At 40.9% G+C, this 12,561-nt stretch overlaps 1 protein-coding gene across 16 annotated transcripts in view; it reads left to right on the top strand.

Moving 5' to 3' along the window:
* The window catches only part of ADGRL3 (adhesion G protein-coupled receptor L3), a 1,097,183-nt gene that overhangs the window by 792,857 nt on the left and 291,765 nt on the right, over positions 1-12,561 (top strand). For all 16 annotated transcript variants that reach the window (XM_089687883.1, XM_089687880.1, XM_089687882.1 and 13 more), the window contains one exon: positions 4,804-4,870. In XM_089687883.1, the coding sequence (XP_089544009.1) occupies positions 4,804-4,870 (67 nt within the window). The remainder of the gene's footprint in view (positions 1-4,803; positions 4,871-12,561) is intronic.

Genomic DNA, 12,561 nt, shown 5'->3' with positions numbered 1-12,561 from the left:
TGTCTTTGGAGTGTGGGAGGAAACCGGAGTACCCGGAGGAAACCCACGCAGGCACAGGGAGAACATGCAAACTCCAGGCAAGTGGTGCCGTAGTTGGGATTCGAACCAACGACCCTAGTATTGCCAGGCGGAAGTGTCAGCTGCAGGGCTACATATGGACAAAAAACACCTGTTTGATAAGCCTGGAATACAGATAATATACCACATCCACATAAAGAGCAAGTAATTACATTTCTATTTTAGGGGACATCTCAGTATGCAAAACATCAAACTCATTATTTTTTGTTGAAGTAATCAGAGTGCCTGTAAAGCCACTGGAGCACTTCCACAGGCTGTACTGGCTGATCCCCTTCCTCAGTGATTTCTGAGCTCTCTTGCTCCTTAACCACTTGACCTCCAGAAGGTTTTACCCCCTTCATGACCAGGGCTTTTTTTTTTATTCATCTCTGTGCTACTTTAACTGGCAATTACTCTCTCATTCAACATTGTACCCGAATGAAATTTATATCATATATATAATTTTTTTCAGACAAATAAGAGGTTTTTTTTTGCTGTATTTGATCACCATTAGGTTTTTATTTTTTAAATGAGAAAATACCAAAACTTTTGAAAACTAGTTTCTCTCTGTTATAAATGTTTGCAAACAAATTTAAAGAAATTAAATATTTTTTTCATAATTTTTTTTTCAAATGTTGCCAGTGCAATACAGCGTCATCATATGACTTGTGTGGAGATGATCAGGGATACTGATCGGTGACATTATGTAAAAAAAAAAGGAATTTAAATTTTGTCAGGAGAGAGGAGCAGAGGACAGCTGATGAGGGAGTTTGATCACTGTTATAGGCAATTGTTTTAACGGTAATGAATGGCTTTTATTCATGACAGCCTGCTTACTATTGTGATACTGTGATTGGCTATAGCTATCACATGGTACAAGGCCTCTGTGAATGGTCTTGTACTATGTGATCAATCAAATCAGTAAGCAAGCTGTCACGAAGGACTTTTATTCATGACAGTTTTGTTTACATGTTATTGGTCATAGCAATCACAGAATACCCTGGCTGCTCCAATGGACACAGTGCACCCCAGGGGGCATGCCAATGGCCATAAGCATGGTGACGTACATGTATGTCACTCTGCCTGCTCATACCACTGTATACACCTAAACTCTCTCAGGGTGACACATGACCTGCTGCCACAACAATGCTGTTTCATCACTACTCCCACACAAATGACAACTCCCTAGCGCTGCCAAAACATCCCAGGAAATATAATTGACTAAGTATGGTCATGACCATATTTGGTCAATGACAACCCAGCAGAGAACTGTCATTTAGCCTTGGAAAAAGGTATCACTTTTAAAGGAGTACTTTGTACTGCTGCACAACGTCACACTAGGTTTAAATCCCCCATCCCAAAGCATCTTATTTAAAGGATTTGTCTATTTTTAATGTTGCCCTTTGGCCCACGTTGTTCCTAAAGAAATAAAGATTTTTGGCTGTGGCCAAATAGTTGTGGACATCTGACCACCTCACTTAAAACACTGTATGTGTGGCCCTCCTTCCAAATTATTGAATTCAGGTGTTTTCAGTAAAGGGTAGTGCTACAGCTAACAACGACATTTAATTAATGTAATTATTTATAATTGTGCGCTTCCAACCTTGTGGAAATACCTTGGGAAGGTCCCTTTTCCAGCATTACTGTGCCCTGTGAACAAAGCCAGGTCCATAAAGACGCAGTTTAATGCATTAGGGTGGAGGAACTTAAGTTTCCTGCACAGAGCCCTGACATCAACACTACTGAACACCATTGTGCACACAATTCACATTCCACGTTCCAATTCACATTGGAAACCTGATTGTTAGCTAGGTCTTCATATCCATTACCTCACATTGCAAATGGTCTATGGGTTAGAAGGGCACAAATACACATTCAAAATACTGTCCAAAACCTACCAAGATAGAGACAAGGCTATTGTAGCCACAAAAGGGAGCCAATTCCATTTTAATGCTCATTGTTTTGGAATGAGATGCCCAGCAATCTCATATAGGTGTGATGTCCATGTTTTCACCAGCTTTTGGCCAGATAGTTTATGGAACTGCTGTACATTGGAAGAAATAGAGCCTCTGTCACTTATATATTACTTTTTCAATAGTAGGAATATCTCCTCCTTTTTGATGAAACAGGAAGTCATTGGAATTTACTCCAATGGGACACAGACAAAGCAAAAACATTTTTACAAGAGTGGGAACAGTTAGGTTCTACTAATGCTTTAGCACTAGCTGTGTCTTCTTGCGCCTGATTACTTGAAGATCACAATCCAGGAAAGAATTATAATGAAATATGCATGCTGAAGTTAACTATCTTTTTTTTATTTTAGAAGCTTGTGTTGCTTGAGAAAAATGTCCTGCAATGCTAATTATATAATTTCACACAGTGCTCACATCTGAAATGATATTGGTCCAACAGTATTGTATACTGCTCTGTAAATGTATGTTTTTATGTAGAATCTTACATTTGGAGTTTATGATAAAAATGTTAATAGCAGCACTGCCATTGCCCATGATTAATATCTGGAGGAAAGATTGATACAATCCTTCCAATGGTCAAAGAGTGTATGTTATTATCCATTACCATCTTAACAAAGTAGGGGTAAGTATTTTAACCACCAGAAGGTTTTACCCTCTTCATGACCAGGCCGTTTTTTGCTATTTAGCACTGTGCTACTTTAACCTCCCTAGTGGTATGATTATGTCCATATTTCTGTGCTCAAAGCGGTACATTTTTTTGCATGGAAATATGTTTTTTTTTTATTGTAGACCTGTAATTTTTAGGAATAACTCACTGAAATCTGTCCGAACAAGAGTCTAGTAAACATCCCGGGTAGGATAAAGCTTGAAACACGAAATCATAAATTATAATTTAATAAATAATTATAAAGAATAATATAATAATAATAATAATAAAAAATTTAATTCAATAATATAATCAAACCAAAAACACTTTCCCCACGAATCATTATCACTCAATTCTGCAAGTGGTTCTAATTTACTATCGCTGTTCTCTAGCTGATCTAAAACCGCTTTTGACCTAAAAGGGACACTTTTTGGACACCATGGACGTTTCTCAGTTTCCAGGCAGAAAGAACAGTAAAACTGCAGGCAGGGCACAGGACAAAGCACTAGGGACAAAATGTATGTGAAATGCTTTGCTACAGTAATGTTTTACTATGTGATGTTAGTGATTTTAGTGAATGTCACTTTTTGTCATTTTTAAATTTCCCGCCGTTCCGTCCCCCGTACGTCCCTATGCTTGCAGGGGACGGAACCCAGATGACGGATGCCGGCATCCGTCGGATTACATTGCCAAGGACACTGCAGGAGGGACATCGCAGGAGCACAGGACAAGGTAAGTGATCCCGGAGCAGCGCCGCATGGTAAGCCCGAGTGTAGTTTGGGGTTACCGCTTGTGGTACTGAATCTTTACCCTGAGCTACACTCGGGAATATCACCAGGGAGGTTAACTGGTATTTGCCATGCTGTTCCCAAATTAAATTTATATAATTTTTTTTCCAACACAAATAGAGCTTTCATTTGGTGGTATGTGATCACCACTAAACAAAAAAAGACTAAAAATTTTGAAAAATCCCCAATATTTTTTACTTTCTGCTATAAAACATATCCAATAAAAGCAATTTATTCATAAATTTAGGTAAAATGTATTCTGCTACATGTCTTTGGTAAAAAAAAATATCGATTGGTTTGTGTGAAACTTATAATATCTATAAACTGTGGAATATATACTGGAATTTGTATTTATTTATTTTTTTTATACTAGTAATTGCGGTGATCAGCAGCTTATAGTGGGACTGTGGTAGTGTGGAAGGCAATCTGGCACTAACTTACGCTGGCTGGGAGGCACACTAGCTGACTGACAGTGTCATCACCAGTGACATTAATACAATAATAAGTGATAATACTATACCTAGGCATTTGCCTAGGGTGGCATTTTTCTGGGTGGCAGCGCCACCCCCCAGAAGAACGGAAGGAAGAGGGGACACACGTAGCATAGAGACCGATGGGATCAGAGAGAAGCTGTGGGCTGCTTGGCGGTGTTTGCAGAGCCCAACTCTCCCTCCCAGGGATGTCCAGAGCTGTGAAGGTGAGTGTTTTCTCTCTCTCGATGGGGGGTGGGTGGCCAGTGTATTGGGGGCGGTGGTAGAGGAAGCTCTCTCGGGTGGGGGGGGGGGCAGGGGTGTTGTTGGTCAATGTCAGGCTCTCACCGCAGGGGGGAGGGGTGGTGGTGTTAGTTGGTGTCAGGCTCTTTCCACGCCATGGAAGAGGGGGGTTTTGGGCAGCCAATATGTGTGTTGCCTAGGGCAGCACAAAACTTAAGTACACCACTGGGTGGGTGGGTGGATATCATTGTACTAGCAGCTTACCTGAAAATATACATTTTGATTTCTGCTCCGGCCTAGCATCTTCTTCCCCTCACAAACAATATCATCAGAGCCTCCTAATTAACTGATGCAGCAATAAAAAATATATATATTTAAAAAGCTCCTTTTATTTACTGTACCTTAACAAATGGATACATGACAGTTCAGGTCCTGAGCTGATATTTCAAAGTGGTCTTCACGTTTTGGTGGATACTATATATAGGAGAAAGAAAGGATGTAATGTGATTTTAATAATACAAATCATTCACTCCATAAACTTATTTTTGTTTCAGTTTAACTTTAACTATATAACTATATTAGTACATTGCTGTTAATAATGGTTAATATTTTTTCTGTATTTGCAGTTGCTGGCTACGACATGATACTTATTTCATTTGGAGTTTTATAGGACCAGCTACATTAATAATCATGGTGAGTTTTTTGTTCTGCTTTTTCCATGTTTGTTATAAATCTCCTGATTTTCTCAATAATTACATTCTTTTGAAATGAAGACAATAAGACATTTGTCAATTCTACTAGTAAATTAATGTGTTAACAGTTTGCTTTTAATCATTTACACCTCTACCATGAGAGTACAGGTTTGCCATGCAGTTTTGTGGGGTCTGGAGAAACAGGATGTAAACACTGTAAATTAATATTGTGTAATATTAAGGCATGCAGTCTGTGCATTTGCAAGACTATTAAGAGAGGAAATTGCTAGTTTGCCTTTATTTAGTCCTTGGCCAAATAATGACACTTTTTAAATTGTTGACATTTCCACTTTCAGAAAAGATGCCAGTGGAACTCAGATGAATGCTAGGCAACTCTGCCACTGCAGTTGCCAAGAAAGCACACTACCAGTTTGCCTGTTTGTATTTGCCAGATAAGCTGACATTTGTTAAACTGAGAAAAAATGCCCATGGCAAACAGTAATAGTATTTAACACTCTCACTAGGCCATGCACTCAGTGCCAATACAAGAGACTGCCAGGCACACTGTCATCCCATAATATGTGCTGTTCTAGCAAAACTGACTATTTCTCTTTTTATAATTTTTTTATTGAAGTATTTTCAAAATACAGGTTAAAACATAAGGAATCACACAGATATAAGAAAGTTATTACAGGTTTCTAGGACTATTATTGTAAATAACAGAAGGCTATGTGCAAACTCAGTTAGTGTCCGTAAGTATTCCAGTAGACGAACTGATGATGTAGCGGTGGTCCGTGAATGTCTCGTAAGAGATCAGGCAATACTTAACCAGCAGGTATTGCTACAGTAATTCCAACTGTAACAATAAATCTACTACAAGATAAAAGTAAAAAGAAAAGTAAAAGGGCCTCTGTAGCAGGGGGTATAGGAGAGTAGAGGGGGAACGACATTGCCTATAGAGAAGTGTAATTTGTTAAGGGCATATTGTACCCAAGAGATGCAAAATTACTTTTGAAAAGTACTAAAAAGAATGCTGGTGAGTTTTTCCTTAACGAAAAAGGCACTGACCTGTCGGTGGACTTTGACGAACAGGGCAAACCATTGTTTCCAGGCTTTATCAATAGTCCACTTTACCTGGAAATAGGGAAACAACAAAATGTCTCCAGTTCGAGAGGGGCATTTTTTTTAGGTGCGTAGGGAGACCAGTGGAGTCATTTGTGCAGCTGTGAAATATTTTGGTAAGTTATGAACTCCCAATCCACCCTGCCTATAATGTATAAACATTGTGTATTTGGAAATGCATGTTTTTTTGTTGGACCAGATAAGTTGCAGGATATGATTTTGGAAGGATATCAAAAGGGTAAGATGGAATGGGAATCGAAAGGGTTCGAAATAAGTGTAGGAGCTGTGGTAAGATGGTCATTTCAATGGCATTCATTTTCTCATAGCCATGATAAATTGAGGGGAGACCAGGAAGATATCAATGTTTACAGTCACTGGAAAGTTGGTATGTAGTTACAGTAGCTACGTGAAAGGGTACAGTATGAGAGAGTGAGTTGGATTCCCAAGTAAGCAAGTTTGGAGGCAGATCAAGAAAAACTGTAATTTTGCTTCAGGGGGTTCACAGTTGCTTCTTGGAGAGAAATATTGAGGTTCGAGGAATTATCATTATTGATGGCAAGACCAGATATTTTAGAAAATTGTTTAAGTGTGTGGAGAACAAAACAGGCAAGGAAGTATGTGGTTGAGGTAGGGTTAGAAGTAGATTGTGGACAAAAAGGCTTTTTTAAAATGAATTGGCTTCTAGGCCAACTGCCTGGATGTCAATGTTAGATCTAGTGAGGCATGCCAAGGGTTCCAAGGTCAATATAAACATAAGAAACAGGAGAAAGGGGACAACCTTGGTGTGTGCCACTATGGATGGCGAAAGATGTAGATTAACAAGAGAGGTAGTGAACTGTGGCTGAGGGATGATGGTACAGAGTTTCATCTAAGAGAGGAAGTGTCTGTGGAAACCCCATTTACTTTGGATGTAATACATATACTGTATTCTCAGGAAAGGGAAAAAAACATCTTGTGTATGTGTAGCACTACCCAGTTAGGTATTGCTGAGTTTTGGGTCCCCTATATTCCTGCACAGCCAGGCAACATGCATTTCCTTTCAGCCTTGCACTCCAGAGATAGTAAAGAGTTCTTCAACTTGTTTTTTGGGATTTATTAGGGGATTTGAACTTGTATGGGGATGAGGGATACATGGGACGCCCAAGGAACTGTTAAACTGAGGACAACTTCCTGGAACTATGTACAAAGGCTCAGAAGGGTTTCTCTTCCCTAGAGAGCTATCCAACCTCTCCTGATGTACCACCTTAGACCCCAGAGGGAATCCCTGGACAAGGGGACCCAGAATCTGCCACCTTAAGATCAGCAGTTCAAGATAGGGGCTAGTCAGGTTTCCCACCAGAATGCCCTCTCCCCTTATCCAGCCCAGGGGGTGTGGGATTACTCCCTCAGTCTCTCTTGCAAGCTTGTGGGTTGGTGGCTACCTTCAGGCTTTATGCTGGGCTGGTTCCTTCCCTGCTTCTCAGGTTGTCCTCTCTCAGGGGACACAGCCTCCTACTAAAAAAATAATTAGCTAGCTCCCACTGGCTAACGAGGAGGGTGCTATATATGTCTAGCCCAAGTACCATGCTATTAATTTGTCATTGATGCATCAAATGCGGGTGTTGTCTGTTGATTATATATACTGTATGAGATAAAACCCACCTGATCTTTATGAATTTGGTTTTGAAGAAATGTATTAATTCTAGTTGTGAGAATTTTGGCTAGGATTTTGATATCTATATTTAGCAATGGGATTCGATGGAAATGTCCATAAGGGAGCACACAGGGTGTGCCAGATGTGCCTGGGAACACCCTAATCACCCGTGCGAATTAGCATATTGCTCTGTGTGCTGGCGGGAAGATTGGAAAGATCTCTTTCTGACCGGCTCTGCTATAAGAGAAGTGCTTCTACACTTCTCATTCACTGTGTCGGCAGGGAGATGAGCTGCTCTGCGCTTCCCTTTCACTCTGAATCTGTAGGCAAGGAGATTTTGTTCTGTCAGGGAGATCAAAAAGAGAACCGCAAGAGAGTGGTACTGGCTTTACAACCAATCTGGACACCTGTCAGAAGCTCACATGATCATACAACAAGCTCCATGATTGGTTGGGAAGTCAGTATCATGGGATTTCTGCAAAGAAAGGTAAAAAAATGATAATGGGATGTGAATCCCAGATCCTTTACCCCCATTTTCCCTTACAAATTATTCCAACCTGTGTTTAAAGCAGAGTTCCACTCACCCTGTCAAAAAATACAAGTCAGCAGCTACAAAAACTGTAGCTGCTGACTTTTAAAAAACAGCCACTTACCTGTCCCTTGGTCCCGCGGTGTGTCCCGCGCAGGCCGGCATCTGCCGCGTGGGCACCTGGCTGTGACAGCTTGTGGCTACACAGCCGGGTACCCACTGCCCATGCACGAGTAGCGCTGCGTTTCATGAATGGTCCTGTAGTCTTCTGGGACCTGTCAATTATCCCAAAAGACTACAATATCCCATGAGTCTAATTGACTTGATGGTGCTATATTCTGATTAAAAAGTGTTCCTTGAAATGTTTTTGAGCAGTATACACTGCCATGTAAAATAAAAGACTGGGGTCAGCGCATGCTGGAGAAGTCCCCAATTGTCTGCAGAGTCAGTAGCTAAAGATCTCCAAACATCGTGTGGCCTTCAGATTAGCACAATAGTGCGTAGCGAGCTTTATGGAATGGTTTTCCAAGCCTTACATCACCAAGTGCAATGCAAAGTGTCGGATGCAGTGGTGTAAAGCACACCGGCACTGGACTCTAGAGCACTGGAGACGTGTTCTCTGGAGTGATGAATCATGCTTCTCTGTCTGGCAATCCGTTGGACGTGTCTGGGTTTGGCAGTTGCCAGGAGAACGGTACTTGTCTCACTGCATTGTGCCAAGTGTAAAATTTGGTGGGGGGGAGGGGATTATGGTGTTGGGTTGTTCTTCATGGGTTGGGCTTGGCCGCTTAGTTCCAGTGAAGGTAACTCTTAATGTGTCAGCAGACCAAGAGGACAATTTCATGCTCTCAACTTTGTGGGAACCGTTTGGGGATGGCCGCTTCCTGTTCCAATATGACTGCGCACTAGTGCACAAAGCAAGGTCCATAAAGACATGGATGAGTGAGTATGGGGTGGAGGAACTTGACTGTCCTGACCTCAACCAGATGGAACACCTTTGGGATGAATTACTGCGTAGACTGAGAGCCAGGCCTTCTCGTCCGACAGTGCCTGATCTCACAAATGCGCTTTTGGAAAAATGGCCAAACATTCCCATAGACACACTCCTATACCTTGCGGACAGCCTTCCCAGAAGAGTTGAAGCTGTTATAGCTGCAAAGGTTGAGCCAACTCAATATTGAACCCTCCAGACTAAGACTGAGATGCCATTAAAGTTCATGTGCGTGTAAAGGCAGGTATTCCAATCATTTTGGAAATATAGTGTATATACAGTATATACATTCACATGCATGTGTGTTTGAGCTTTGGGGTTCACACCATAATGCAAATGGCTGTGCATACCTATGGTATGGGTTTGAAAAGTCTTTACCTGGGTTTGGAAACAGTACTATTTGGGCTGATTGTGAACAGGGATGTAAATCTGAGTGTATATGCAAATGACTGAACAGATTAGTCAGGTGGAGAGCAAAGAAGTTTGAGAACTTTTTATAATACAAAGCTGAAAAGCCATCCGGGCATGGGGTTTTCTGAGTTTTCAAAGATTTGATATATGGATATGAATTTATTCACAGTTGTGCACAGGTTGGTCATGTTATTGGGTAATTGTAATTTAATGGGTTTTAATTTCTTGGGTATGGGCATTAAGTAAATTAGCTAGCATAGTACCTGGTTTACAGGTGTAAAATGTCCTTCTGTTCCATCTCAGTTGTTTTTTTGCCTTATCATTGAGAAGAAGGTTGAGTTCTGCTCTGGTTTCTGCTGTTTCCACAGGGGAACCATTTGTACTGATTTAAATTGTGTCTCTAGTTGGGCAAGGGTTGAGAAATAGGAGAAGATCTTAAAATCTCTCTCCCGTTTCCTACGGATAGCAATTTGTATAAGTGCCCCCCTCATGGTGGACTTCTGGGAACTTTATGAAAAAAAGAAATATGCATATTACAATTGAAATTTGGCACTAAGAAAATATATTAAAATAGAATAGCTTGAGTCTGTACATGCTCCGGTGATGTCACTGGCGCCGCTCACTAGAATATCTTAACGGTGCACTTTTCAGAGATATTCATTTTACCTGCAGGTAAACTTTATCATAAGCTTACCTGTAGGTAAAAAATAAAAAAGATTAGTCTATTACCATTTTAAGATTCTCAATAAATATTCAGAATACTGATATACTCGCTATTATACATTTAAAGAAAGCTTTGCATACAAATAGGGATTTTATTAAAAAAACAACTGCTTCCTTCAGGAGGTAGACTATATTGTATACTATGAGCCAGGTTACTTGGGACTGTTCGTCATACACCCCCTCTATTTTGACCCTGGATGTCTAACACAGGATGTCAGCATGCAGTTGGTTTTAGATAGAACATCTGAAATGCCTTGGTGATTGTTTGCATGGTGTTCTACCATGAAGTTCCATCTCTCTAGTACCAGGAACAAACAAAGCTACTCTTTTTTTCTGGGTCCATTATAAGTCAGATGACCCCACGAGTAGTACTACAAAGCATCCAGTACCCATGTAATTGCCAAGCAAACACACTCCTCCTCACTATAGTCTTTCTTTGCAGGTATCAGCTTTGGACTCTGGTAGGCCACTGGTCCAAAACTTTATATATCACCTGTAAAACGAAGTGCCCAGTGATACTCTTGAGACTTCTAAACCAAACATTATATTTTTATTATGCCTAATTCCTGGAATGTGCTCTCAGCAACAGGACCTTAATTAACCTTGATTAACAAGCTCTGTGGCAGTACCAACCTTAGGAGTAATTTGCAGATAAAAAGTCAGAGTTTTTTTCATAACTGCTTGAGGCAAATTTAGTGTATCTAGGGCTTTATCATACCTTTCCAACTAGTCTGTTGCCTTGTGAACACCTTATCAAAGCTATGGCACTTTTGTTACGTTTGTTCTGGATGTAATTTAACACAACCTTTATCCTGGATAGATGGCTTACCTAAATACTGCTAAAATTCACTACATTGCCTAGATAGCATCAGTGGTATGCATTGGTTTAATCATTTCTTACCCAAAATACATCCTAATGAAGTCCTTTGATAGGAGGGAACGTGTTGACATGACATGGGTTGATGACTCGCAACCCATGGAAACAGGGAGTGCAGTCTGACTCCATGTTGCATTACTGATTTATTTGGGGGGGGGGGGGTCGCAAGGCACTCCTCTGCTCCTCCCTCATTCCCCCCCTCCCTTCTCCAAGCTAACAGACTGGTTTGAGACTAAACTGTCCACTAATAATGCTTTCCTGTGAAGTTCAGAAAAACACTTGAGCAGAATTCAGGGAAGCAGCACTGAGAAGGCAGGTAAATGCAAGTACTGGGATAAGAATTTGAACAATTAGTTTACTGGAGAATGTTTATTCTATTGTGCGTAGATATGTCTGTGCTCAAATCCAAATAGCTTACTGTACATATACTTTATGTAACACATCAGGTAATGCTTACTGGAAATATGTAATCCTGCATAGCAGTGTGCAGACGGTTATTTAAGAATTTTCAGCATAGACCCTAAAGTGTAATGCCAGTTTTCTTGAGAAAAAAAACCAATCCCCTCTGTTAAAAGCCTTGCAATGCTAAATTTGTAGCAGATTTCTACCTTTTTCTGTTCTGAAGAAAAAGCTGTTTGTTCCACTATGTCCTTGCAAGATTATTGAAACAGAAGGCAGGTGTTACAACCACTTAGTACACTTTCAGTTTTCTGATGAGGAAATTAGCAGTGTCTGCATCCCTTTAAAACTGATTAACCTTAGGAAATATCTCACCAAAATTTAGTTCCTATTGCAAGGGATGTCAAATATTTTGTTTCTTAGTGCAGACATCTGAGAAAATCAATGAGGCAATCTCGTGTAGCACCCTCTAGTGTGCTACTAGAATAGTGTAGTCTATTGTAGGTAAAATCATTGTGCATAACTCATGGTAGTTGTGTGAGTCTGTGATTGAGGTTGGGTTATTGCAGGTCAGCTGGATGACTCAACAGGTTGTGGCTCTGTCGCCTCCTCCTGACTCTGGAGGACGATAGAACCTTCCAGATGTCAGTAAGCAGGAAGGGGTGAAGACTGGTGGTGGAATGGTATACTGGCCCATAAATACAAAGAGTCAGGCTGACAGAGGAGTCAGGTGGAAGATGGAGTGCTGAGGAGACTATCGATGCCTAGGAGGGGTCCCCTAGGTCTGGGGGGGGGGGGGTGCAGCCTCCAGGCTGGGCTTCTGGCTGGCTCAGGAGGATATACTCAATGATAAGGCATGAATGGGATCGAGACCTGGAGCAGCAAAGAGGACAGTGTACAACAGCACACTCTGGGGTGTACAAGGGGAAAGACTGCCAAACGTACCAAGCTTTCTAAGGACAGTGCTGGGCTCAATCCTTTATTCTTGTCCCAGAAGATCTTCCAAG

This window comes from Staurois parvus, unplaced genomic scaffold (genome assembly GCF_062004578.1).
Source record: "Staurois parvus isolate SC_StPar_1 unplaced genomic scaffold, SC_StPar_1.0 ptg000439l, whole genome shotgun sequence".
NCBI classification, from domain to species: Eukaryota; Metazoa; Chordata; class Amphibia; order Anura; family Ranidae; genus Staurois; species Staurois parvus.
This window is presented reverse-complemented; position numbering and strand designations above follow the sequence as displayed.